The sequence below is a fragment of the Myxine glutinosa genome, chromosome 4 (genome assembly GCF_964187855.1).
Source record: "Myxine glutinosa chromosome 4, kmMyxGlut1.1, whole genome shotgun sequence".
NCBI classification, from domain to species: Eukaryota; Metazoa; Chordata; class Myxini; order Myxiniformes; family Myxinidae; genus Myxine; species Myxine glutinosa.
This window is the reverse complement of record NC_136264.1, coordinates 78,738,990-78,764,615: the sequence shown is the minus strand read 5'-3', so window position 1 is coordinate 78,764,615 and position 25,626 is coordinate 78,738,990. Positions and strand designations below refer to the sequence as shown.

The window sequence follows — 25,626 nt, the reverse complement described above, 5'->3', positions numbered from 1 at the left end:
TCTCAGAAGCTGGTGTCGGCGCGTTTTGTCTGGCACGGCCTTCGACGGGACGTCCGCGACTGGGCCAACGCCTGCACGGCCTGCCAGCGGGCCAAGGTCCACCGCCACACCCAAGCCCCGCTGGCACCTTTCACCGTGCCCGAACGGCGTTTCGACCACGTCAACGTGGACCTGGTTGGCCCCCTTCCCCCTTCGCGGGGTTTCACACACCTGCTCACCATGGTGGACAGGACCACCAGGTGGCCGGAGGCCGTTCCCCTCATTTCCACCACCACCGCCGACGTGGCACAGGCTTTCATCGCCACCTGGGTCGCCTGTTTCGGCGCACCGGCAGACATCTCTTCGGACCGCGGTCCGCAGTTCACCTCCGAGCTGTGGGGCGCGGTCGCCCGCAACCTGGGAGTCCAGCTCCACCGTACCACGGCCTACCACCCCCAAGCCAATGAGTTGTGCGAGCGTTTTCACCGCTCCATGAAGGCCGCGCTCATGGCCGGCCTTCAGGACGATGGTTGGGCCGACCGGCTGCCGTGGGTCCTTTTGGGCCTCCGCACGGCCCCCAAGGAGGACCTCCAGGCATCCACCGCCGAGCTCGTCTACGGCCGGCCGCTCCGCGTCCCGGGCGAGTTCGTGCCTGACGCTACCAGTCCCTGGTCCGTGGCTCTCCAGCGCTCGGACCTCCAGGAGGCCGCCAGACGATTTGCCCCCGTGCCAACGTCCCGCCACGGTGGCCCCCAGTCCTACGTCCCCCCAGCGCTTCGCACAGCGGAGTACGTCTTTGTGCGTCATGACGCCCACTGGGGGCCACTCCGGCCGCCGTACGACGGGCCCTTCCGGGTCCTGCGACGGGATGACAAGTCATTCGTCATCGACTTCGGCGGCCGGGCGGACCGTATTTCGGTGGACCGCCTCAAGCCGGTGCACGTGGACGTCAACCAACCACCACGGTTGGCCCTTCCTCCGCGGCAAGGCCGCCCTCCGTCCACAGTTCCCCCCGCTCGACCACCCACCACCACATCGGACCCCCCCCCCCACGACCCTCCAGGGGTCACTTCGGCTGGGTCATCAAGACCCCCCTTAAATTGACCCTGCCGGTGCAAGTCGATTCTGGAGGGGCGTGTGTAGCGGTTACCGCTGGGTGTACATAATCGCCTTGCACCTACCAAGGACGCGGCCAGGGAGCAATCACCATGCCGGGCTCGTCCAGGCCGCCCGGACAGGCCCAGACGCGCCTCTCCCGGGAATGCCCGGACTCGCTGTTCCCGGGCTCGCTCGAGCCTCCCGGGCATGCCCGGTCTCGTCTTTCCCGGGCATGCCCAGACTCGTCTTTCCAGGGCTCGCCCAGGACACCCGGGCATGCCCGCTCTCGCCTTTCCAGGGCTCGCCCAGGACGCCCGGGCATGCCCGCTCTCGCCTTTCCAGGGCTCGCCCAGGACGCCCGGGCATGCCCGCCCTCGCCTTTCCAGGGCTCGCCCAGGATGCCCGGGCAGGTCCAGACTCGCCTTTCCAGGACTCGCCCTTGACGCCCGGGCATGCCCGGTCTCGCTTTTCCCGGGCAAACGCTCCGGCATAATGTGTATATATATTGCTGCCCGATAAACGGGCTTTTCAGAGTACCCGAGTTTGATACGTGCAATAAAGCAACTCGGACGAATTTCCGTCTTTGGTCGCGTCAATCCTTCCAACTCGCGTTGCAGCATAGCTCCTTCAGTTACAACATTGGCTCAGATCATGAGTTTAATATCATTCGATCCCCAACAACACCTGTAAAGAGCACCAGCGAACATCATATCAATAATCAGCATACATCTGAACTAGTAATGAGTTTACAGATGAGCACAAGCAAGCAAGCCGTAACAAAGTGGCGGTACGTACCATCGAGTTATGCACCAGCATAGCATACAGTTAATGCCTCAGGTATGATCATAGCGCTGAATGACCGAATTCTTATAACTGCCGCGTAGCGGGCAAAAGCGGCGTGACACTTGGGTTCAGACGTTAGACAGAATTTCATGACATTCATGTTTGTTTGCAATATCTATCTATAATTCCACTAATCTCTGTGTGTATGTATGTATGTATGTATGTATGTATGTATGTATGTATGTATGTTTGTATGTTTGTCTGTGACCGCTGTTTCTCGACAACTACCGGTCCGATATACTTGAAACTTGCCAGGTATATTGCTGGGGACCCGAGGATGTGCCTTTTCAAGGTTTCATATTAATCGGAGAAGTAGTTACCGAGCTATGTCCAAAAAACGATTCAACCAATCAGAGAGCAGCGAGCTATCACGTGTGCCGAACGTGGCGAACAGACTCTGCCTCGGACGGCACATTTGAGAGCGTATTCATTTATTTCACGTTGGAAAACTATGTTGGCGCTATGTTGGCGTTAAACTATGTTTTAAAACTAATTAAAACTAATTTGCGATTCTTTCGCTTTGCGATGCGATTTGCGATTGCGTTAAACTCGCTCGGGCGTTAAACTATGTTTTAAAACTAATTAAAACTAATTTGCGATTCATTCGCTTTCCTGCGCGTTTGTGCACGCGATGGCGATTTCTTTACCAAACGCCGCAAGCCGTTAGCTTTGGACCAAACCATTTCATGTAAATAGAGGGGGGGGGGGGGATTGTCACCGTACTCGCAAGCCGTTCGCTTTGGACCAAACCATTTCATGTAAATAGAGGGGGGGGGGGGGGATTGTCACCGTACTCGCAAGCCGTTCGCTTTGGACCAAACCATTTCATGTAAATAGAGGGGGGGGGATTGTCACCGTACTCGCAAGCCGTTCGCTTTGGACCAAACCATTGCATGTAAATAGAGGGGGGGGGGATATACTTTTAGATATATATATAGTACGGGCATGCCCTAGTTATTACAATATGTGTATTATGTTGGGGTTCGAGGAACCGATTCCGAAGGCAATTTAAACCAACATACAGGTCACGTCGTTAGTTATATTAATAGTATAAGACCAGAGTAGTCCCATCCCTTTGTGTAGTAGGTTGATTGTGCTAGAATGCATTGGTGAGGGTTAGGGAGGTTTTCCCCTTTTTCTCCCCATTACCTTGGGGTAATTGTGCACTGCGTTCAGGCTTTGTGGTGTGCGATGTGCAACAAGTTATGTACTCATACCTAAAAATATATACTTATAAAAAAACAACGTCGATGCAAACATTGTGTTTGTAACTCTGCCATGTTGAACTGTAGCTTTGCAAGTGAAATTCTGACATTTTGCTCGATCGAATCTGCACATTTCGCTAATTTTCTGCTGGATTTTCACTTTTATCGAACACCATTTAAAGGTAACTCATTGTGGTTGTTGTTTTTGTGACGTGTTGAAATTTCTGAACAATCGGACTGTTCTCTTTGGCGACTACCAATCTGCGGGGTCTACTCACCTTGTATTTGCATTTTTGGAGGTACCTCGAGGCGCTCCGCACGAAATGAAAACAAATCTGGTGAAAACGGATGTTTGAAACAGCAAGTTTAATAGCTGGAATGATTTTAAATTTTGTTTGATTGCCAGGCAGACAGACAGAGTAAACTTATTCTCTCACTCCTCTCTGTGCATGTGCGATTGGGCCGCATTCAGAGCCAGTATCGGGTAAAACGGCAAACTTGCCTTCCGATAAAACTAAAAAATGTAACATTCAATTTAAATAACTTGTTTGTTGATAATAAAGCAATTGCTCAACCCCGTTGCTTCGCTTTGTGTGTGCAACTTAACGACTAAAGCCTGAATCTGAAGGTACTTGAAAAGAAAGCTGGGAAACATTTCTGTCTTTTAAATGGATTTAAAGTTTAAAGTTTAAAGGATGCCATCATGTGAAGGGTATCATATGCAAATATGTGGATCACAGAGAGTTTGGAGGCGGAGTATACAACTTGATGTTCAGCTATTGGATGGATAAAAGGTGGGCGTGTATGATTCCTGATCCGACTTCACCCTGAAAACAACTCAATTCGCACCATGACTTTCAGTCACAGTTAAATACTTAGAAATCTGTTCCTCTCCACAAATCATGTCGGGACGTGGTAAAGCTGGTGGAAAGGCTCGTGCTAAGGCTAAGACTCGTTCTTCCCGTGCTGGACTGCAGTTTCCCGTGAGTCGTGTCCACAGACATCTTCGCAAAGGCAACTACGCCGAGCGCGTCGGTGCCGGCGCTCCCGTCTATCTGGCGGCTGTGCTCGAGTACCTGTCTGCAGAGATCCTGGAGCTCGCCGGTAACGCTGCACGAGATAACAAGAAATCGCGCATCATCCCGCGTCATTTGCAGCTCGCCATCCGCAACGATGAGGAGCTGAACAAACTGCTGGGCGGGGTGACGATCGCGCAAGGTGGTGTACTGCCGAACATCCAGGCCGTGCTGCTCCCCAAGAAAAGCCAGGGCAAGTAAACGGCTCCGCCTCACAAGAGTTCTTCAGCTCTCACACAACGGCTCTTTTCAGAGCCACTCAAACCTTTCCGAAAGCAGCATCAGCGATACACGATCCGTGTTTTACACAAAACTCTGCTGTGTGTTGAAAAACCTTTCACGGTACTTGTTTCCTTTCCACTTCAAAAGCACATGCAGAACGCCCAATAATTATGAACTTTGCACTTACTACACATACATCTTGTCATTGCAGAAACCCCAATCATTGTCCGTCTTGCAGCGTAGATTTTATCGTATTTTGACGATAGAGAGTAGCAGGATAGTTTGATATAAAAGCGTGAGTGGATTCAAGGGGAGACGACAATTGGGTGAACAAGCTGCAAACAAACTAAGTGAAAGAGCAAGAAGGGGAGGGTTGGGGTGGAACAGAAAACGAACAAAGCAATGAGCAAAGCAAAAGTGGTTACAGAAGAGGAGAGGGGAGAGGGGAGAGGGTGGGGGGGGGTTGAAATTCACAAAAATGATGCTTGGGGTTACAAAAGGTACCTCTGCATTGGCATTTTCCAGTCTTTATTTCCTGTTAAAGTTCTGAACAAAAATTTATTCTGACAGATTTGCATTCACACACAAGGGGATGTTTATGGGTTCTGGAAGCGCCAGTTTTATTATTGTCTCGTTTAAGAAACGAGGTCGAAAGTGCTGTCGGAAGAGGAACAGTCTCCGCCATTTCACACCGAAAAGAGTGAGAAGGAAGACGAGAATTCCAACAACAAGCGCAGTATTGTACAAACAACGCAGCGTCTCGCCACGCCGACGATGTTATCGTGACGGAGGAAGCGAACGTGGTAGAAATCAACGTCGGCGTTCGGAAACGATGAGAAGTCCGTTTCGTTTCCGTTTGTTTCTCGCTTCACTTTGAGCTCAGTAATTAACGTGGACGATACATCCAGCGCAATGCGCACAGCATTTTCAGGTACAAGCACATGCTGGTAAAAGGCGGGAAGCACATTTTCAATCCTCTGCACCTTTCACCATCTTCCACGGGCCGACACTGTAGATGGAAGAGCTGCTTTGACACAACATTGCTTACTCGGTCGGATACGTTATATTGTTCTTCACGGTCGGCAGTCAAGCAAAGAAGAAAAATTAGCTTTTCTGAGGCTCATGTTGAGGCCACCTGAGTATGGACCCACCTGAGAGTGAAAATACCTGGTCACAAACAGCACATGGCTCCAAGCAATGCTTTGAAGGTTTTTTTATCCAAACGTCACAGTCATCGAGCTTCTATCGTGCTTCGTGTGATGTACCGTTTCCATCCCGGCCTTGTAAACGAAACTGTTACGATGTCTCATTTACAATGGACTGCTCAAATTCATCACCTGTCGTCTAAGGTAGTGCAATGATGTAGAAACTTTAAGCATTCATTGGGGTTGAACCTCAATGAAATGATATTTGAAAGAGACGAATTTTCAACGAGGCTACAATCGAGGGTTCAACGAGGTTAAAGTTGGTTCGCGGACAAAACAAGATTTTTACTTTTCATCAAATCAAACGTGTTTTCATCAAATGTGTTTCACCCCCATTTTCACGCCATTCCCCAGATCTGTTTTGCCCTGTTATTTTTGCTGACATATTTTGCCCTGTTCACGTGACTCGTGGTTGTCCCTCCAGGCTCCCTCTCCCCGTTGGTATTTTTGTGAATATTAGATTGTTCTTCACGGTTCTGTTGAAATATGTTTAAACTTTCCCCTGCAGTGTTTTATTCAGTGGTATATTACAACACGCTGTTTTTCTTCCAATTTAAAAGGCTCTTTTCAATTCCCTCTCCAACTCATTCCACTTCAAAAAAAAAATTCAATCTCTTACAATTCTTCCTCACGACATGCTCGAAATTCACATTCATTCCACCCCTCCTCCATCGTTCTCAAATGGATCGCGAACTTGAAAATCACAATAAACCCAATTTGTTATAAATGTTCGTCTTTCATTAATCATCCACTTTCTAAACTCCCCCTTGCCCCTCCCCTCCAAATCTCCCCCTTGCCCCTCCCCTCCTAAACTCCCCCCTTGCCCCTCCCATCCTAAACTCCCCCCAACCCCTCCCCTTCAAAACTCCCCCCCCCAACCCCTCCCCTTCAAATCTCCCTCCCAACCATCCCTCTCCAATTCTCCCCACTCCCACATCCTTTTCAAAGCTGCCTCCTACCCACTTCATCTCCCTTCTATCTCATACCTCCACCTCCCCCAACCTTCTACTTTCATCTGCCCTTCCTCAAAGAACCCCTCACTGTGCCTCATCCCATCACAAACAAACCTTTCATCCTCCTCATCTTTCCATTTCTTGTAACTCTTCTGTGATCTCTGACACACTATCAACTGCTCTCCCGACCTCCCTCTCTCATCCTTCATCTGACCCTACCCCTACCCTCCCCTCTCCTGCACCCACCCGATGCACCCCCTCTCTCCTCATTAACGATATGGACCTCAAACATCCGGGCCTTCGCTCAAACCTGATTGATCTCTCCATTCAGGTTGCTTCTGACAATCCAGACTTGATATGCTTAACAGAAACTTTCCTCCTTCAAGATGTCTCTGATTCCTTAATATCTCTTCCTGGTTACTCCCTCCTCCGGTATGATAGACCTGAGCCTCGTCCTTGTGGTGGGGTTGCTATCTTTATCAAAAACTCTTTTCCTCACTCTCCTTGCACTGTCCTCTCTCCAGCCCACCCCCAGGAGTACGTCTGGCTACGGCTTCCTCTCCGCTCCCACCTTTTGTTCATATGTGTTCTGTACCATCCTCCAAACAGTGATGACTCCATTTACATGTCGCTGTCTGACAACATGGACCAACTTCTATCAACTCATCCAAACTCTCTCTTCCTCATATGTGGCGACTTCAACTGTCATCATGCCAGCTGGCTGGGTGTGGGTTGCTCTCTCACCAGCCATGGCACCTCAGCAAAGGACTTCTGTGACTCATTGGGACTGACACAATCTGTCAATATCCCGAGCCGGATCTCAGTCAATGGAGTATCTTCTCTTCAAGACTTGGTTATGACAAACCTCCCTGCAAATGTCTGCTGCTCTTCTTCTGCTCCAATCTGTTCTTCTGATCATGTGCTTGTTAAAGAGGACATCTCTCTGGCCATTCTCAGAGAGCCTCCTCAGCGTCGACGAGTCTGGCATTTCACTCAGGCCGACTGGCACGGGCTGCAAGCAGCCATCAATCATCTGGACTGGTCTCCCATCTCTACTGCCTCTGCCATCAATTCTTCCTGGGAATTCTTCCAAAGCAAACTGCTCTCTCTCATGCATAGATTTAGATTTATCCCATCTCATCTTCAGTTGTCTTACCCTTCCTCCCGTCCATGGTACCCTGAATCTTGTGGTGAGGCAGTTGCCCTGAAACAACTTGCCTTTGCCTCTTGGAAGGCAAATCCAACTAAAGGCAATCTCAGTTCCTTCCACCAAGCTCGGAATAAGTGTGTCTACCCTCAGGAGTGCCAGTATGCACTCTCTCCACACTCAAAAATGAACTCTCAAACCTGTCTCCTTCCTCCAAATCTTGGGGGCGTCTGGTCAAAGCCGTTTCTGGTGTTTGTTTCCCCTCCATCCCCGCCCTCACCTCAAATGGCTACACATTTGACACCGCACGTGACAAAGCCGAATGCCTCAACTCTGTGTTTGCCTCAAAATCTTGTCCCAAACCCATCTCTCTCTGTTCCCACCTTACCCAGTCGAACCCAACTGCTCCTGGACTTTGTGTCCTTCTCTCCTGACAAGTTGGATAAATTTTTGTCAAACCTCGACTCTGATTCTGCAACTGGACCAGACGGCATCACCCCACGGGTCCTAAAATCCTGCTCTGCCGCTCTATCTCACCCTCCCTCTGTTATTTTCACCCTCTCTTTTGCTCAAGGTCATCTGCCAGCATCTTGGAAATCGGCAAACATTACCGCTTTACACAAAAAATGTGCAAAAACAGATCCTTGCAACTACAGACCAATCAGCCTGCTCCCAATTTATTATCAAAGTCATGGAATCCATCATTGCTTCGGATATCAAATCCTTCCTCTTCTCCAATGGCTTGATCTCTGATCATCAATTTGGATTCAGACCAGGTCATTCTACTCTGGACATGTTGCTTCTGCTGTCTCAACAATGGATGGAGGTCCTCAATGCCAAACAGGAAATCAGAGCTGTCTCCCTTGACATATCACATGCCTTCGATATGGTCTGGCACACAGCTCTGCTCACCAAACTCTCCTCCTGTGGTATCCATGGAAATCTCCACGCTTGGCTTGCGGACTTCCTCTCTGGTCGAAGTCAACGTGTGGCCCTGAATGGATTTCTCTCATCGCCCCTTCCTGTTCTGGCTGGAGTTCCCCAAGGTAGTGTTCTGGGCCCTGTGCTTTTTCTGGTCTTCATCAATGATCTCTCTGACTCTCTGGAAAATCCTCTCTGTATCTTTGCTGATGACTCCACTCTCTGCCACTCCATTCCTCATCCCTCAGATCGGCAGTCTGCAGCCTCCTCACTCTCTGCAGACCTGGACAAAATCACAGACTGGTCAAACAAGTGGAACATGTCTTTCAATCCTGACAAATCTCACACTCTTACCATGTCTCTCCGAAACGACTGACTGGAAAACCCTCCCATCTACTTTCTCAACAATCCTCTCCAAGAAGTTCTGTCGCTCAAGCTTTTGGGTCTGACTATCTGCCATGATCTTTCTTGGGAAAACCACATTTCCAAGCTGGCCTCCAAAGCCAGTCGCCGACTGGGCATCCTCCGTCGTGCGAAGTCCTTCCTTGGCACACCTGGGCTCCTCACCACATGCAAGGCTTTCATCCGCAGCTCATTGGAATACTGTTCTCCCCTCTGGGCCAGTGCTCCTGCCTCACACCTCGCTCGGCTTCACGCTGTTGAAACCAAAGCTTTCAGAATCATTGGAATCTCCTGCGATGAAGCTAACTCCGAGGGCCCATTCACTCACTCACCGCAGGCAGGTTGGTGGTCTTTCCGTCTTCTACCGACTCCTCTCCGGCCTTGCTCCCCCAGCTCTCTCTGTGCTCTATCCCCCAAATATTCCGACCAGTCGGACAAGATCTGCCAGCAACCCTCTTATGGTTAAAGTGCCAAAATCTAGGCTCTCTGCTCACCTTCACTCTTTCATTCCCATTTTCTCCCGTCTCTGAAACAAACTCCCCCACTCCCTTCAATCCCACTCCTCCCACCAGGTCTTTAAAATAGCTGTTCACCACCATCTCTTATCTTGATGACTCTCCAAGAAGATCTTACCACGATGACGATGCTTTTGAAGCTTATTTCTAACTGAGGTGATGAGTCCGCGTTGTTATTTGCCAAAATTCTGCAGTTCAAGTTGTGTTCAAAATTAAATCGTCGTCAATTACTGCAAAACTTAAACATTATTTCACAGTATTCCGTGTTTACTTGAGCGAAAGCGAAGGGATCGGAAAAGCCAGTGAGGATGCAGATTGCAAAAGCGAAAGGACGACGTGCGCATGCGCGGAAAGAGAGGTGAAAGGGTAAAAGGCACGGAGTGCGGTAAGCGGACGTGGTAGAAATCACCTAGGAAACCGCAAAGAAAATAATTAAATGAAGGAGGAATCGTGGAAGGGTCAAAGAGAAATTGTAATGTCGAGTTCCCACCAATAGAAAACCTCCATCACCACCACATAAAAAGCAAATGCTCGTATTGTTTATTCAGCTTTCGATTCAACTGCTGTCGTGATGTCTGGACGTGGTAAAGGGGGAAAGGGTCTCGGTAAAGGAGGTGCTAAACGTCATCGCAAGGTACTGCGTGATAACATCCAGGGAATCACAAAGCCTGCTATTCGTCGCCTTGCTCGTCGTGGTGGGGTAAAGCGCATCTCGGGTCTCATCTACGAGGAAACCCGTGGAGTTCTCAAGGTGTTCCTGGAAAATGTTATCCGCGATGCCGTTACCTACACGGAGCACGCCAAGCGAAAGACCGTCACTGCCATGGATGTGGTGTACGCTTTGAAGCGCCAGGGCCGCACACTCTACGGTTTCGGTGGTTAAACATTTTGGGAGTGGTATTCATCAACACAACAGCTACAACAACAAAACGGCTCTTTTCAGAGCCACCAACTCGTTCATGAAAGAGCTTCAGGCGTCTTGAACTTTGTATCATGTATTCTGTGGCACCACAAATGCAATGTTGAGAGCAGGGTTTATATTATTTTGGGTTTGTGGAGATGAACGGGTCAAATAATACATGTCACGGTTAAAATGAAAAATATGTATTTTAACATGAACCATCTTCCATGTATCATTACATATGATCCCCAACAATTGTCACTTGTCAATCCTGTGGCGGTTTCATTGAAACATTGTGAAACCCCATTCCCTGAAGACAGCCAACCTCCACTGTCTTGTTCCAACGTTTTCGGCACCGTCTTCAAAAAAAGGGCATCATAAAACGCGTTTCCTTCCGACCCGTATCCACATTATACATACACAAAATGCAGTGATAGGTGGCGAGTTCGGTGGAAGGTCGATTACACTTTCAAGAAAGGTGTTGTGGCTCTGAAAAGAGCCGTTGGGTGGTGTGGTGCGGAAGTTGTGCACAAGACCTTGGACGAGCGGGTTAAGCTCGCTCCCCGCGGATACGTCGTGCCAGCTGGATGTCCTTGGGCATGATGGTGACACGTTTGGCGTGAATCGCGCACAAATTAGTGTCCTCAAACAGCCCAACGAGGTAGGCCTCGCTCGCCTCCTGCAGCGCCATCACTGCGGAGCTCTGGAATCGCAAATCGGTCTTGAAATCCTGTGCGATTTCACGGACGAGGCGCTGAAACGGCAGCTTGCGAATGAGCAGCTCCGTGGACTTTTGGTAGCGCCGGATCTCGCGCAGCGCCACAGTTCCTGGACGGTAACGATGCGGCTTTTTCACGCCACCGGTGGCTGGAGCACTTTTCCGTGCCGCCTTTGTCACCAACTGCTTTCGGGGAGCTTTTCCACCTGTCGATTTACGGTTTACGCGCGGTTTGCTTCGTACGAGCCATCGTGACCGGCAAAAATCAACACAAAACAAAATAACAGCGAATGAAATGCAATGAGAAACACACGGTCTGATTTCTTTATGCCGCGAGACGCTTCCGTCGTTCGCTATTGGCTGGCACATTTTTCACGTTTGTTATTGGCTGTGTCAAACACTCTCCCATTCGCTGAAGATTTAAGCGCCACCTTACGCCCTGCCCAATGGTCGAAATTTCACTCTCCCCTTCCCATTGGCTGAAATCCGAGCCCGATGTGATCCGCTCCCGAGGGAAAGCTCCGTGCGCCCTCCTTTGCTCGTTTCTCCCATCAATATCTATCCTAAGCTCATTTGGGCCTTCCAACTGAAGCCCTGCCAATAGGGCGGGTACCATTGCTGGTTCTAAAAATTTCACAATTCTACTCACTGTTCGATTTCAAAATTTGGTAGTTTGTCAAGGTGGCGTCGCCGGTAACAAATTTTTACATTCGGGTACTAGTCTTTGTAAATAATGCATTGTTGTGATATTACACGATCTGTACGTTGTTTGTAAAAATGAGTTTTGATTTTGATAAAAAAGAATTGGTTACAAAATACACAGCAAAGAGTTTTGTGTATCGCTGATGCTGCTTTCGGAAAGGTTTGAGTGGCTCTGAAAAGAGCCGTTTGGGGATGAACTCGAGAAACGAGTCGGAGCTCACTTGGAGCTGGTGTACTTGGTCACGGCCTTTGTACCTTCGGACACGGCGTGCTTGGCCAACTCCCCGGGAAGGAGCAGACGCACTGCCGTCTGGATCTCCCGCGATGTGATGGTGGAGCGCTTGTTGTAATGCGCCAGACGAGATGCTTCGGATGCGATGCGCTCAAAGATGTCATTAACGAAGGAATTCATGATGCTCATCGCTTTGGAAGAAACACCCGTATCGGGGTGAACTTGTTTCAGCACCTTGTAGATGTAAATGGCGTAGCTTTCCTTTCTGCGATGACGCCGTTTCCCGGGACCCTTCCGAGTCGCTTTAGAAACGGTTTTCTTCGAACCCTTCTTTGCTGCCACTTGCTTGGGCTGATCCGTAGGCATCACGAGTCGATATTGAACCAGTTAAATATGAACCTTCAGAGAAAGAATAAGAAGATGAGTGTGAACGATTCCCTCTTATAAAGGGTTCATATGCAAATATGTGGATCACAAAGCGTTTCTGGGTGGAGAACACAAACTGATGCTCAGTCATTGGTTAGATGAAAAGTGGGCGTGTATCATTCTTGATCCGAATTTCCCTTCAAAAGAACCAAATTCGTCATCTTCGTATGAAAGTCAGTAAAGTTATTTGGATTTCTCTTTTTGTGTACAAATCATGGCGTTCTGTCACTTCCAAACCAAATACAGAACATTCGATGACTATGAACTTTGCACTTGATGCGCAACAATAACCTGGAAAACAATAATGCGTGAGAGTGGGGTCATCGCAGGTGTCTCCGCGTTGGGTTTTTCCAGTTCAAGGTGCGCAAAGAATCTTGTCAAACCCAGCAGGTGTCCATTCGGCCCGTCATTATTGCACCTCATCAACACCAAACCAATTTATATCAAAAATGAGAATTTTTTTTTTTATAACAGTTGTTTCTTTCCGGGGGTGGGGGGAGGAGGGGACTTATTCTTTCCGGAGGTGGGGGAGGGGGGGGAGGAATTATTCTTTCCGAAGACGGTTCTTGTGGGAGAAACAACAAATCGACCATACTCTTGACGAGCGAGATCCACCCCCCCACAGCCAACAATCCGCAATGGTGTTCACAATGACCCATCCTTGCTCAAGCCACCAAGAAGTTCTGCAAATATCCCTAAACGTCTCGATCTACATTATTTCCGGGTACTTATCTCATTCCAATTTAGACTAATGTAGTTTCTGCTGCCACGACCTTTCCGGAGCGACCATTCCACACATTAACAACTCAGTGAAAGACCCTTGCCTTATTACCGTTTGATCTCCCCTCTTCTTTACTCTCAAGTTCTGAACAAATGCATTCTGACAGATAAATGCACAAAAAGGGATTTGTAGGTTTCGAGTTTTGTAGACGGTGGATGACGCTCTCCTCGTGTCCTCAAACAGACTGACGAGGGAGGTCAAAATGTCGCCGGCAACGCCATCAGATCGGAGCTCTGGAAACCAAATAATTTAATCTTCTGCTTGTGTTCGGCGATGGAATTACCATTCTGCGGGGTTTGCGCAATTGCACGTTCGTCTTTCAAGCAAGCTTTTGTTACGTCCATTTTCTGTTTCTCGAATTATTGACAAATGTGCGGTTCCTGCAATATCGCAATAATGTTTTATTTACAAATAACGTACAACGACTGTAATATAATAAAAATGTAGTTCCGTCCCACCTCGACAAACTACCCAATTTTGAAATCGATTCGTGAGTGAATTTTTTCTATCACGGGACACAAACGGAAATATCGGCAAGGATTTGCCTTTTGTTTCTTCACGTTAATGGAAGCGCTGAACAGGCCCAAAGGAGCTCAGGATAGATATTGGTGGGAGAAACGAGCAAGGGAAGGCGGACGGAGCTTTCCCTCGCGGAGCGGATCACATCGGGCTCAGATTTGAGCCAATGGAGAGGGGAGAATGAAGTTTCGACCAATGGATGGAGCGTGAGGTGGGGCTTAATTCTTCAGCGAATGGGAATGGTTTTGAGGCAGCCAATAGCAAACGTGCAAATGGTGGCAGCCAATGGCAAATAGCCGAAGCGTCTCTCGGCGCAAACAAAGTCTGGCCGCGCATTTCTCATCTTGTTTCATTCGCTGTAATTTTGTTTTGTGTTGATCTTTGCCGGTGACGATGGCTCGAACGAAGCAAACTGCCCGTAAATCGACAGGTGGAAAAGCTCCCCGAAAGCAGTTGGCGACAAAGGCGGCACGGAAAAGTGCTCCAGCCACCGGTGGCGTGAAAAAGCCGCATCGTTACCGTCCAGGAACTGTGGCGCTGCGCGAGATCCGGCGCTACCAAAAGTCCACGGAGCTGCTCATTCGCAAGCTGCCCTTTCAGCGCCTCGTCCGTGAAATCGCACAGGATTTCAAGACCGATTTGCGATTCCAGAGCTCCGCAGTGATGGCGCTGCAGGAGGCGAGCGAGGCCTACCTCGTTGGGCTGTTTGAGGACACTAATTTGTGCGCGATTCACGCCAAACGTGTCACCATCATGCCCAAGGACATCCAGCTGGCACGACGTATCCGCGGGGAGCGAGCTTAACCCGCTCGTCCATGGTCTTGTCCACACCTTCCGCACCACACCACCCAACGGCTCTTTTCAGAGCCACAACACCTTTCTTGAAAGTATAATCCACATTTCACATAACTGAATGTATCACTGGTTTTGTGTACAATGTGTACACACAGTATATCTGTCCAATGGAAATCCGTTTTGTGAAGCACTTTTGCCTTATTTTTAATGAAGACCCGGAGAAGGATCCGTGATGGAACAATATGGTGTCGTCTGCTGATGTCTCAGCGGAAAAGGGTTCAGGATCGTTTAATGAAACCTCCACATGGCTGACAAGTGATAGTTTTTCGAGTTCATCTGTAATGTTGCATGCGAGGAGGGAGAGGGGATGGGAGTTCATATCAAAGTACAGCTCAAGTAATGTCGATAACAGCTGATGGTCGAGAGCATTGATGAAAATTAACATTTGTTACACATCATCTGATCCTCGGTTATCGACACAAGCTTAACAAAACCAGTTCCCACCGCCACCTTTCCATTTTAACCACAACGTGTATTATTTGACCCTTTCAGCTTCATCTCATGAAAACCAAAGCGAAATGAACCCCACTATCTGCATTGCATTTTTGGTGCCAAACAAAACAGTTATGGGCGTGACGCCTGAAGCTCCTTCATGAACGAGGTGGTGGCTTTGAAAAGAGCCGTTTTGTTGTTGTAGCTGTTGAACACCACCCCAAAAATGTTTAACCACCGAAACCGTAGAGTGTGCGGCCCTGGCGCTTCAAAGCGTACACCACATCCATGGCAGTGACGGTCTTTCGCTTGGCGTGCTCCGTATCGGTAACAGCATCGCGGATAACATTTTCCAGGAACACCTTGAGAACTCCACGGGTTTCCTCGTAGATGAGACCCGAGATGCGCTTTACCCCACCACGACGAGCAAGGCGACGAATAGCAGGCTTTGTGATTCCCTGGATGTTATCATGCAGTCCCTTGCGATGACGTTTAGCACCTCCTTTTCCAAGGCCCTTTCCACCTTTACCACGTCCAGACATGATGATGGGAGTTGAATACAAAGGTGAATAAACGAAACGAGCGTTCGTGTCTTTTTGGTGTTGACACCGAGGCTTTCTATTGGGGGGAACTCGATGTTACCATTTGCTCTTTGACCCTTCCTCGATTCCTCCTACATTTAATTATTTTCCCTGCGATGTTTTCTCTCGTGATTTCTACCACGTCCGCGTGTGCTCTTCGTGTCTTTCCCCTTTCTCCTCTTTCCGCGCATGCGCACGCCGTCCTTTTGTTTTGACAATCTGCAACTGCACTGGCTTTTGCGATCCCATCGCTTTCACTTAAGTAAACACGGAATCCTGTCAAATGAGGTACAAGTTATGCAGTAATTGCCGACGATTTAATTCTGAACACAACTTGAACTGCAGAACTTTGGCAAATAACAACGCGCGATTACATCACCGAAGTTAGAAAAAAAAGCTTCAAAAGCATCAAGTCATCGTACGATATTTTAATGTCAGTTTGGATTTGATGAAAAGTAAACATACTTCTTTTGTCAGCGAATTAACTGTAACTTCGTTGAACCGTCGATTGTGGCCTCGTTCAAAATTTGTCTCTTTCAAATGTCATTTCAGAGGTTCAAACCAAAGTTTCTACATCATTGCACTACCTTGAACAGGTGATGAATTTCAGCAGCTCATTGTGAATGAGACATCGAAACAGTTTCGTTTGCAAGGCGGAGATGGAATCGGCACATCACACGAAGCACGATTCAAGCTCAATGACTGACGTTCGGATTTTAAAAAAACCCTTCAAAGCATGGCTTCGAGCCGTGTGCTGTTTGTGACCAAGTATTTTCACTCTCGGCTGGTCTTTGCTCAGGTGGCCTCAACATGAGCCTCAGAAAAGCTGATTGTTCTTCTTGTTTGCTTGACTGCCTTGCAAAGGCTACAGACAGGTGCACATTTCACAATGAAAATTTTAACGTTTCAGTTAGGTCCAAGAATAGATTCACCTCGTGAAAATGAGCCTGAGTAATGAAGCTCCTTCGGGGAAGCCCAATCACGTATCCGACCGAGCAAGCAATGTTGTGTCAAAGCAGCTCTTCCATCTGCAGTGTCGGCCCGTGGAAGATGATGATAGGTGCACAAGATTGAAAATGTGCTTCTCGCACTTTACCAGCATGTGCTTGTACCTGAAAATGCTGTGCGCATGACGCATGGATGTATCGTTTACGTTAATTATTCGGCTCAAAGTGGAGCGAGAAACAAACGGAAACAAAAGAACACTTCTCATTATTTCCGAACGCCGACACTGATTTCTACCACGTCCGCTTCCTCCGTCACGATAACATCGGCGGCGTGGCGATACGACGCGGTTTGTGCAATACTTCACTTGATTTTGGATTCTCGTCTTCCTCCTCACTCTATTCGGTGTGAAATGGCGGAGACTGTTCCCCTTCCGACAGCACTTTCGACCTCGTTTCTCAAACGAGACAATAATAAAACTGGCGCTTCCAGAACCCATAAACAACCCCTTGTTTGTGAATGCAAATCTGTCAGAATAAATTTTTGGTCAGAACTTTAACAGTTAATAAAGACTGGAAAATGCCAATGCAGAGGTACCTTTTATAACCCCAAGCATCATTTTTTAAGGTATTGTAAATCTCAACCGCCCCCCCGCCTCCCCTCCTCCACTGTAACCCCTTTTGCTTTGTTCCTTTTCTGTTTCTGTTTCTACCCTTGAACAAACTCACTCCTGCTTTTATATCACACTATGCTGCAACTTTCTGCATCGTCAAAATACGATAAAATCTACTCTAAAAGACGGACAATGATTGGGGTTTCTGTGATGTGATGCATGAGTGATGTGACGCATGAGTAAGTGCAAAATTCATAATTATTGGGCATTCATAAGTGAAAACTGTGCATGAATGCAAATTCATAAGTGAAATTCATAAAGTTCAAAGTTCTGTATGTGGTTTTGAAGTGTAAAGGAAACAAGACAGTACCGTGTAGGGTTTTTCAACACAGCAGAGTTTTGTGTAAAACACGGATCGTGTATCGCTGATGCAGCTTTCGGAAAAGTTTGAGTGGCTCTGAAAAGAGCCGTTGTGTGAGAGCTGAAGAACTCTTGTGCGGCGGAGCCGTTTACTTGCCCTGGCTTTTCTTGGGGAGCAGCACGGCCTGGATGTTCGGCAGTACACCACCTTGCGCGATCGTCACCCCGCCCAGCAGTTTGTTCAGCTCCTCATCGTTGCGGATGGCGAGCTGCAAATGACGCGGGATGATGCGCGATTTCTTGTTATCTCGTGCAGCGTTACCGGCGAGCTCCAGGATCTCTGCAGACAAGTACTCGAGCACAGCCGCCAGATAGACGGGAGCGCCGGCACCGATGCGCTCGGCGTAGTTGCCTTTGCGAAGATGTCTGTGTACACGACCCACGGGAAACTGCAGCCCAGCACGGGAAGAACGAGTCTTAGCCTTAGCACGAGCCTTTCCACCACCTTTACCACGTCCCGACATGGTTTGAAGAGAAGAACCGATATCGAAAAAGCCTTACTGTGACTGAACGTCATGGTGCGAATTGAGTTCTTTTAAGGGTGAAGTCGGATCAGGAATCATACACGCCCACTTTTTATCCATCCAATGACTGAACATCAGGTTGTGTACTCCGCCTCCAAACTCTCTGTGATCCACATTTTTGCATATGAAACAGAATCTTTTGAACTTTGAACTTTGACTTTTTGAACCTTGGCGATTCACGGTCATTCTCATGGGCCACGTTTCATTTCTTGGTGGGACATTGTTCCTGTACATTGGGACAAATGGATCAATTACTAAGTGATCTGAAAAATTAGTAATTTGTTCAATACAAAGTAATCGTCGTGATGGCACACTTTGAATGTTGCTTATTTAACATTGCATGTTGTGTCACATGACTTGTCATTCTTTGGTCATTGATTGATATAAATAAGTTATGAATGAATATGGAACCATTTTTGTTGGTCTTGCAAATAATTTGAACGTCGTGCTCTTTTTTATAAAGCTCTTTCACAAACCACTTCATCAAATACTGTCTATAAAGGTTATATCTATTTTGTCTGCACGTAGGATGCACCCGATTTGTTGTTTGCAGAGTGCCAGCCCCACCAGTGATTTTATGAAGCATCGGATCAGCTCCTTTCTAGTGAACGAGGTGGGTGGCTCTGAAAAGAGCCGTTGTGGGTTTTGGGAAAGTGAGACGAGGAGGAACAAGAGAAACTTCACCTCGACTCTCGTCTTCGCTTCCTCTCACTTCTTTTTGAGCGTCGCCTTCTTGTTCTTCAACCCCTTGGTTGCAAGCTTGGACTTTGGTTTCGTCGTCTTGGTATTTCCCTTGGTCTTCAGCAGAACCTTCTTCACGTTTTTCTTCACCTTCACAGGCGACTTACTGAATCGCTTCGAAGAGGCAGCGATAGATCTTTTAGGTTTCTTGGGAGATACCTTCCGCACCACCTTCTTCACTGCTGGCTTTTTGGTCGCTTTCTTGGCCGCTTTAGACTTGATTGTGGTCTTCACAACTTTTCTGGGACTGGTGCTCTTCTTCACTTTTGCACTCTTCTCCTTGTTCAGTTTGAACGAGCCGGCAGCGCCCGTTCCCTTGGTCTGCACAAGATTTCCACTCGCAAAAAGCGTCTTCACAGCCGAATTGATACGAACGCAATTCCGATGGAGATTGTGATCCTCTGCCCCCAGGGCCTTTTTCAAGGCGACAAGCGACACACCATTTCGCTCCTTGCTCGATCCCACCATCTTGATGATCTTTTCCGAAAGGGGCCCGTCAGTCTTCTGCGGGGTCTTGGAAGCACCAGGTTTATTCTTCCCTCGCTTGACAGACGAGGCCGAAATTGAAAGTTTTGCCGGAACGGGAACAGTCTCTGACATTTCGCACCAACAATAGTATGAGAGGTAACATGAAAATACAAAAAGAAGTTCAATGTCGCACAAATAAAGCGTCGCTTCACCACGTCGCCTGTTGTGACGGCACGAAGGAGCGGACGTGGTAGAAATCGACGTCAGCGTTCGGAAAACGATGGAACACATGACGTGTGATTCAGAATATGGAAATGTTACATCTTTGTGTAATTTGTTATTGCATGTTTGTCGATCCTTAAGGTCGTTCACCGTATGCGTTTGTGTTTCCTGCGTCACTTTGAGCTTTGTTATTCACATGAACAATAACTGCATGCGCAATGCACACAATCGTTTCAGGTACAAGGACATCCTGTGTTATGGATTCGTCACTTCCGTTGTTTGGGTTTTCCTCCACTTGAAATATTTCTGATTCTATGTACTATTATTGTATTCCAAAGGTTTATTGTTTATGAACTGTTTTCAAAAGGTAAAAATAATTTATGTTTTAAATTAAACCGGAACCGGACGACGACGAGGAGGACGTAGAGGAAGAAGAAGGGAAGGCGTGGCCAGAAAAGTCGGACAAGACGCGTGTCTTGAAGCTCCGTCGCGAGCATGATCGAACGAAAGTCGCGAGTGAACTTTGAGTCTCCTTGAAAGGAATTTCTTGCGATAGGTGTTATCGCTGGAGGATTGAGAAACCTGCGTAGTCAGGTATAGGCATTGAGGTTCCGGAGAATCCTCGCCAGGTCGCTTCAACTCAAGTAAGAGCCGTCGGCCATTTTGAATTCGCGCTTCGTTCACCGAAAAAGGTTTTGCTACGCGTCAGCTTTTCTCACCATCCTGTCATCTGCCGGGGATGTGTGTGCGCAAAAGCGGCTTTTGAAGATTACTTGGCAGTTCGCTGATTGAACGGTGAACGTGCATGTCTGGATCGCGCCTTTGGGATTTCCCTTTCCGACGCCAGTTTGCTTTTTGTTTGGACCACGTGACGGTCCACGCTTTACCATCGCCCCATCGCCTCTTCGCCTCATCACTACTCGCAGGAGGGGATCACCTTTGAGTTATCGAGACATTGAGGAGTGTTCTTTTTCTTTCATTGGGAGCGCAGTGAGTTATCTTACTTTAGCTGATGGTACCATCTTAAGATGTATTGAGTGCACTTTTGATTGCTATTGGTTGTACCGTTATTCTTGTGTGTGATTTTTAATACAACTTTTGTTCGTTTATAATCATTGGTGTGGTTTCACTATTGATTACTGACACAGAATAACATAGTTTTCTGCCGTGGCTCCTCTCGGGGTTCGGAGGTTTACCGTGACCAGGAGGTCGGGGAGGAACACGTAACACCTGGCAAACGGAGAGAAACATCTTTTCAAATATCTGGACCTTTCGCCGCATTCCACGGCCCGACACGGCAGATGGACGATCTGCTTTGACAGAACATTGCTTACTCGAACACGTTCTCGGGCTACGCCCAAGGGGTTTCTGTGCTCAAAATCTGGTTTTCATGAGTAAAATATTTTCTGTGACCCGACTTAAATCTCACAAAGTTAATCGTGGAATGTGCACCTGTCGGCAGCCACCTTTGCAAGGCAATGAAACAAGCAGGAAAAAAACTCCTTTTTGGAGGTTCTTGTCGAGGTCATCTTACCATGGACCATCACAAATGTGAAGATACTTGGTTACCACTTACCAACAGCACACGGGTGTAAGCAATGCTTGGAAAGTTTTTTTATTTATTTATCCAAACGCGAATAAAATCGTCGACCTGGTTTCTCCCCTGTTCTTGTGTCGTGCTTCGTGTGATGTTCTGTGTGCATCCAGGTCTTGTTTACGAAACTGTGGTGATATCTCATGAACACTTATTGACTGCTTCAATTCATCCTCTGTTGTCCAAGAGAGGTGCAAGGTCTTCCATGCAGCTTTTGACTTTTCCATGTAGTGTAGTTTTACTTTTCTTGAAATCCAAACTCATGAAAATATTGATCCTTCGATTACTTGATACCTTTGAAGCGTATTTATTTATAACTTCGGGGACGTTTGCGTTTGTTGTATATTTTGACAAAGTTCTGCAGTTGTGTTCAGAATGAAATCGTCGTAAATTACTGCCAAACTTAAACCTCATTTGACAAGATTCTTTGTGTCTTTGAGAGAAAGTGAAGGGACTGGAAGAGCGAGTGCAGTTGCATATTTTCAAAGCGTTGGGAACATGTGCGCATGCGCGGCAAGAGAGGTGCTCAGGCAAAGCACGTACGCGCGGACGTGGTGGAAATCATGAAAGAAGCGCACTTTATCCTCGAAAAAATTGCAGGAGGCGAAGTGTGAGGGGAAAAGAGCAAATGGTAATATCGAGCTCTCCACCTCGAATACAAATATATCGAGCACTTCCAAGCTGAAGGGGTCAAATAATACACGCTTGGTTTAAAATGGGAAAGGTAGCGGTGGGAACTGGTTTTGTTAAGGTTGTATCGATAACCGATGGGGCACATGAAGTGTAATACATGTTAATTTTCATCAATGTTCCCGACCATCCGCTACTATCGACATAACTTGAGCTGTAATTTAATATCAACCCGTCCTCCACCCCCCCCCCCTCCCCTTTGCATGTTACATGACAGATGAACTCGAAAAACTATCATTTGTCAGCCATGTGTAGTGTAGGTTTCATTGAACGATCCTGAACCCTTTTGCCCTGAGACACAGGCAGACGACACCGTATCGTTTCATCATGGATCCTTCTCGAGGGTGTTCATTAAAAGTAAGGAAAAAGTGCTTCACAAAACGGATTTCCATTCGACAGATATACTGTGTATACACATGGTGCATGCACAAAAACAGTGATGCATCGAGTGATGCGAAAGGTCGATTACACTTTCAAGAAAGGTGTTGTGGCTCTGAAAAGAGCCGTTGGGTGGTGTGGTACGGAAGGTGTGCACAAGACCTTGGACGAGCGGGTTAAGCTCGCTCCCCGCGGATACGTCGTGCCAGCTGGATGTCCTTGGGCATGATGGTGACACGTTTGGCATGAATCGCGCACAAATTAGTGTCCTCAAACAGCGCAACGAGGTAGGCCTCGCTCGCCTCCTGCAGCGCCATCACTGCGGAGCTCTGGAATCGCAAATCGGTCTTGAAATCCTGTGCGATTTCACGGACCAGGCGCTGAAACGGCAGCTTGCGAATGAGCAGCTCCGTGGACTTTTGGTAGCGCCGGATCTCGCGCAGCGCCACAGTTCCTGGACGGTAACGATGCGGCTTTTTCACGCCACCGGTGGCTGGAGCACTTTTCCGTGCCGCCTTCGTCGCCAACTGCTTTCGGGGAGCTTTTCCACCAGTCGATTTGCGAGCGGTTTGCTTCGTTCGAGCCATCGTGACAAAAACACAAAATTGAAAAACAACTTTGCCACCAAACGTCCGAAAATGAAATCAAAAGTGCGCTGTGCGCTTTTATGTATATGGGGAGATGCTTGTGTTGCTTTGCATTTGACTGCCACGATTTGCTCGGTTGCTATTGGCTGCAACGATTTGCACGTTTGCTATTGGCTGCTACGATTTTACACGATTTGCACCTTTGCCATTGGCTGACACGATTTGCACGTTTGCCATTGGCTGACACGATTTGCACGTTTGCCATTGGCGACCTCAAACACTCTCCCATTCGCTGAAGAGTTAAGCCCCATCTTACGCTCCATCCATTGGTCGAAACTTCACTCCCCTCTCCATTGGCTGAAACCCCATTCTCCCCCCTCCATTGGCTGAAATCCGAGCCCGGTGTGATCCGCTCCACGAAGCAAAGATTCGTCCGCCCTCCCTTCCTCGTTTCTCCCACCAATATCGATCATGAGCTCGTTTGGGCCTGTTCAGCATTTCCCTGAACTAAAACAAGTAAAAGGCAAATCTTTGTCAAATAAATGTGTTTGTCCCGTAAGACAAAAAAAATTTCACTCATTAATCGATTTCAGAATTGGGTCTTTTGCCTTTGGCAAGGGGAACTTCGTGATATGAATTTTTGTGATATTGGTGGAACTGAACATTATTTGCAAAAAAAAAAAAGACGAAATGTACATTGCACATTCGAGTTTCTCACACTTGGGGCTAATTTATTGGATGAATAAAGCACAAGATCAACCATCCTCGATCAAAGAATACATAAAGCAAAGTTCAAGACGACTGAAGCTCCTTCTTGAACGAGGTGGTGGCTCTGAAAAGAGCCGTTTTGTTGTTGTAGCTGTTGATGAACACCACTCCCAAAATGTTTAACCACCGAAACCGTAGAGCGTCCGGCCCTGGCGCTTCAAAGCGTACACCACATCCATGGCAGTAACGGTCTTGCGCTTGGCGTGCTCCGTGTAGGTAACGGCATCGCGGATAACATTTTCCAGGAACACCTTGAGAACTCCACGGGTTTCCTCGTAGATGAGACCCGAGATGCGCTTTACCCCACCACGGCGAGCAAGGCGACGAATAGCAGGCTTTGTGATTCCCTGAATGTTATCACGCAGTACCTTGCGATGACGTTTCGCACCTCCTTTTCCGAGACCCTTTCCACCTTTACCACGTCCAGACATGACGATCGCGGTTTGACTCGTCAGAATAAACAAAACGCCAAACGTTCGTGTCTCTATCTATATAGTGGTGGTACAAAGGTTTTCTATTGGTGGGAAACTCGATATTAGCATTTGCTCTTTGACCCTTCCACTTTGACTACTTCATTAAATTATTTTCTCTGGGAAAAGCGTTTGTTACCTTTGTTCCTTTCGCCTCACTTTCCGCGCATGCGCACTGCGTCCTTTCGCTTTGACAATCTGCAACTGCACTGCCTTTTACGATCTCTTCGCTTTCACCCAAGTAAACACAAGATCCTGTCAAATGAGGAGAGTCATTAACAAATGGAATGGTCTCCCTGGAAAGGTATTGGCAGCATAAACAACAAAGTTTAAATTGTCACTGATCACATAAGTACTTGGAAATATTGCAGATCGAGGGGTGTAAGGATAAAAAAAGCAGGAGTTTTATGGAGCTTGAGCAGGGATGGATGATTGTGTGCATGTGAGTAGTGTTGTCTGTGGGGTTATCGTTGCCTGAAGGGGATGGTGTGTGTTTGTTGTTGAGTTTCTCACCCATTAACCAGGTTCGCCCACTCCCCCGGAAAGAAAAACAACCCCACAAGGTTTTGTGGTCTTCCCCTTTTTCCCCCCATTTCCTTGGGGTAATTGTGCAACAAATCTGGTGAAAAACGGATGTTTGAAACAGTAAGTTTCCGAGCTGGATTTCAATTTTGTGCGATTGCCAGGCAGACAGAGTAAAATTATTCTCTCACTTCTCTCGGTACATGTGCGATTGGGACACATTCAGAACCAGTATATGGAAAAACGGCAAATTTGCCTTTTGATTCAAATAAAAAAATGTAACATTCAATTTAATAATAATAATAATAATAATGCATTTATTTTATATAGCGCTTTTCAGGAAGCCCAAAGACGCTTTGACAGAGTGCAAAACATAACGCATAGCAAAACATAAAGACAATTGCAAAAAAAGAAGAATCAATAGGGAAATATTCAAAGCACAAAGGAGGGAGAAGGAGAGGAGATAGTCAGGGGTTAGATGCTGTGGGTTAAATGTTGAATGCAGTGTTGAACAGGTGGGTCTTGAGTGATGTTTTGAATGTGGTGAGTGAGGAGGAGTCTCTGATGGTGTGAGGTAGCGAGTTCCAGAGGGTGGGAGCAGCGATGGAGAAGGCCCTGTCCCCCCAGGATCTAAATTTGGTCCGGATGGGGGGGGTCAGGAGGTTGGTACCAGCAGAGCGGAGGTTGCGGGTGGGAGTGTGTCTGGAGAGGAGGTCAGCCAGGTAGGATGGGGCCAGGTTATGGAGGGCTTTGTAGGTCAAGAGGAGGATTTTGTACTGGATTCTCTGGGAGATGGGGAGCCAGTGAAGCTTGTAAAGGACGGGGGTGATGTGGTCACGGGTCCGGGAATGGGTGAGTAGACGGGCAGCGGAGTTCTGAATGTATTGGAGTTTATTGGTGATTGTTGAGGGTGAACCATAAAGGAGGCTATTGCAGTAGTCCAGACGGGAAGTGATGAAGGCGTGGATGAG

At 47.7% G+C, this 25,626-nt stretch overlaps 9 protein-coding genes across 9 annotated transcripts; 3 read left to right on the top strand and 6 right to left on the bottom strand.

Moving 5' to 3' along the window:
- The first annotated feature begins 3,503 nt into the window (after nucleotides 1–3,503).
- LOC144891623 (histone H2A) lies at nucleotides 3,504–4,402 on the top strand. Its single transcript, XM_078775260.1, has one exon. The coding sequence runs from the start codon at nucleotides 4,028–4,030 to the stop codon at nucleotides 4,400–4,402; it is 375 nt and encodes a 124-aa protein (XP_078631386.1). The 5' UTR covers nucleotides 3,504–4,027.
- A 5,213-nt stretch (nucleotides 4,403–9,615) lies between these two features.
- On the top strand, nucleotides 9,616–10,891 carry LOC144891765 (histone H4). The gene has a single exon (XM_078776057.1). The coding sequence runs from the start codon at nucleotides 10,138–10,140 to the stop codon at nucleotides 10,447–10,449; it is 312 nt and encodes a 103-aa protein (XP_078632183.1). The 5' UTR covers nucleotides 9,616–10,137; the 3' UTR covers nucleotides 10,450–10,891.
- Nucleotides 10,892–11,017: 126 nt separating this feature from the next.
- Nucleotides 11,018–11,554, bottom strand: LOC144891622 (histone H3-like). Its single transcript, XM_078775259.1, has one exon. The coding sequence runs from the start codon at nucleotides 11,552–11,554 to the stop codon at nucleotides 11,018–11,020; it is 537 nt and encodes a 178-aa protein (XP_078631385.1).
- A 550-nt stretch (nucleotides 11,555–12,104) lies between these two features.
- Nucleotides 12,105–12,632, bottom strand: LOC137424865 (histone H2B 1/2-like). The gene has a single exon (XM_068112733.2). The coding sequence runs from the start codon at nucleotides 12,483–12,485 to the stop codon at nucleotides 12,105–12,107; it is 381 nt and encodes a 126-aa protein (XP_067968834.1). The 5' UTR covers nucleotides 12,486–12,632.
- Nucleotides 12,633–14,013: 1,381 nt separating this feature from the next.
- Nucleotides 14,014–14,649, top strand: LOC137426186 (histone H3). The gene has a single exon (XM_078776055.1). The coding sequence runs from the start codon at nucleotides 14,239–14,241 to the stop codon at nucleotides 14,647–14,649; it is 411 nt and encodes a 136-aa protein (XP_078632181.1). The 5' UTR covers nucleotides 14,014–14,238.
- An 8-nt stretch (nucleotides 14,650–14,657) lies between these two features.
- LOC144891764 (histone H4-like) lies at nucleotides 14,658–15,709 on the bottom strand. The gene has a single exon (XM_078776056.1). The coding sequence runs from the start codon at nucleotides 15,672–15,674 to the stop codon at nucleotides 15,363–15,365; it is 312 nt and encodes a 103-aa protein (XP_078632182.1). The 5' UTR covers nucleotides 15,675–15,709; the 3' UTR covers nucleotides 14,658–15,362.
- A 1,546-nt stretch (nucleotides 15,710–17,255) lies between these two features.
- LOC137424872 (histone H2A) lies at nucleotides 17,256–18,179 on the bottom strand. Its single transcript, XM_068112740.2, has one exon. The coding sequence runs from the start codon at nucleotides 18,153–18,155 to the stop codon at nucleotides 17,781–17,783; it is 375 nt and encodes a 124-aa protein (XP_067968841.1). The 5' UTR covers nucleotides 18,156–18,179; the 3' UTR covers nucleotides 17,256–17,780.
- Nucleotides 18,180–22,281: 4,102 nt separating this feature from the next.
- On the bottom strand, nucleotides 22,282–22,895 carry LOC137426185 (histone H3). Its single transcript, XM_068114876.2, has one exon. The coding sequence runs from the start codon at nucleotides 22,893–22,895 to the stop codon at nucleotides 22,485–22,487; it is 411 nt and encodes a 136-aa protein (XP_067970977.2). The 3' UTR covers nucleotides 22,282–22,484.
- A 704-nt stretch (nucleotides 22,896–23,599) lies between these two features.
- Nucleotides 23,600–24,429, bottom strand: LOC137426184 (histone H4). Its single transcript, XM_068114875.2, has one exon. The coding sequence runs from the start codon at nucleotides 24,092–24,094 to the stop codon at nucleotides 23,783–23,785; it is 312 nt and encodes a 103-aa protein (XP_067970976.1). The 5' UTR covers nucleotides 24,095–24,429; the 3' UTR covers nucleotides 23,600–23,782.
- Between the last annotated feature and the right edge of the window lie 1,197 nt (nucleotides 24,430–25,626).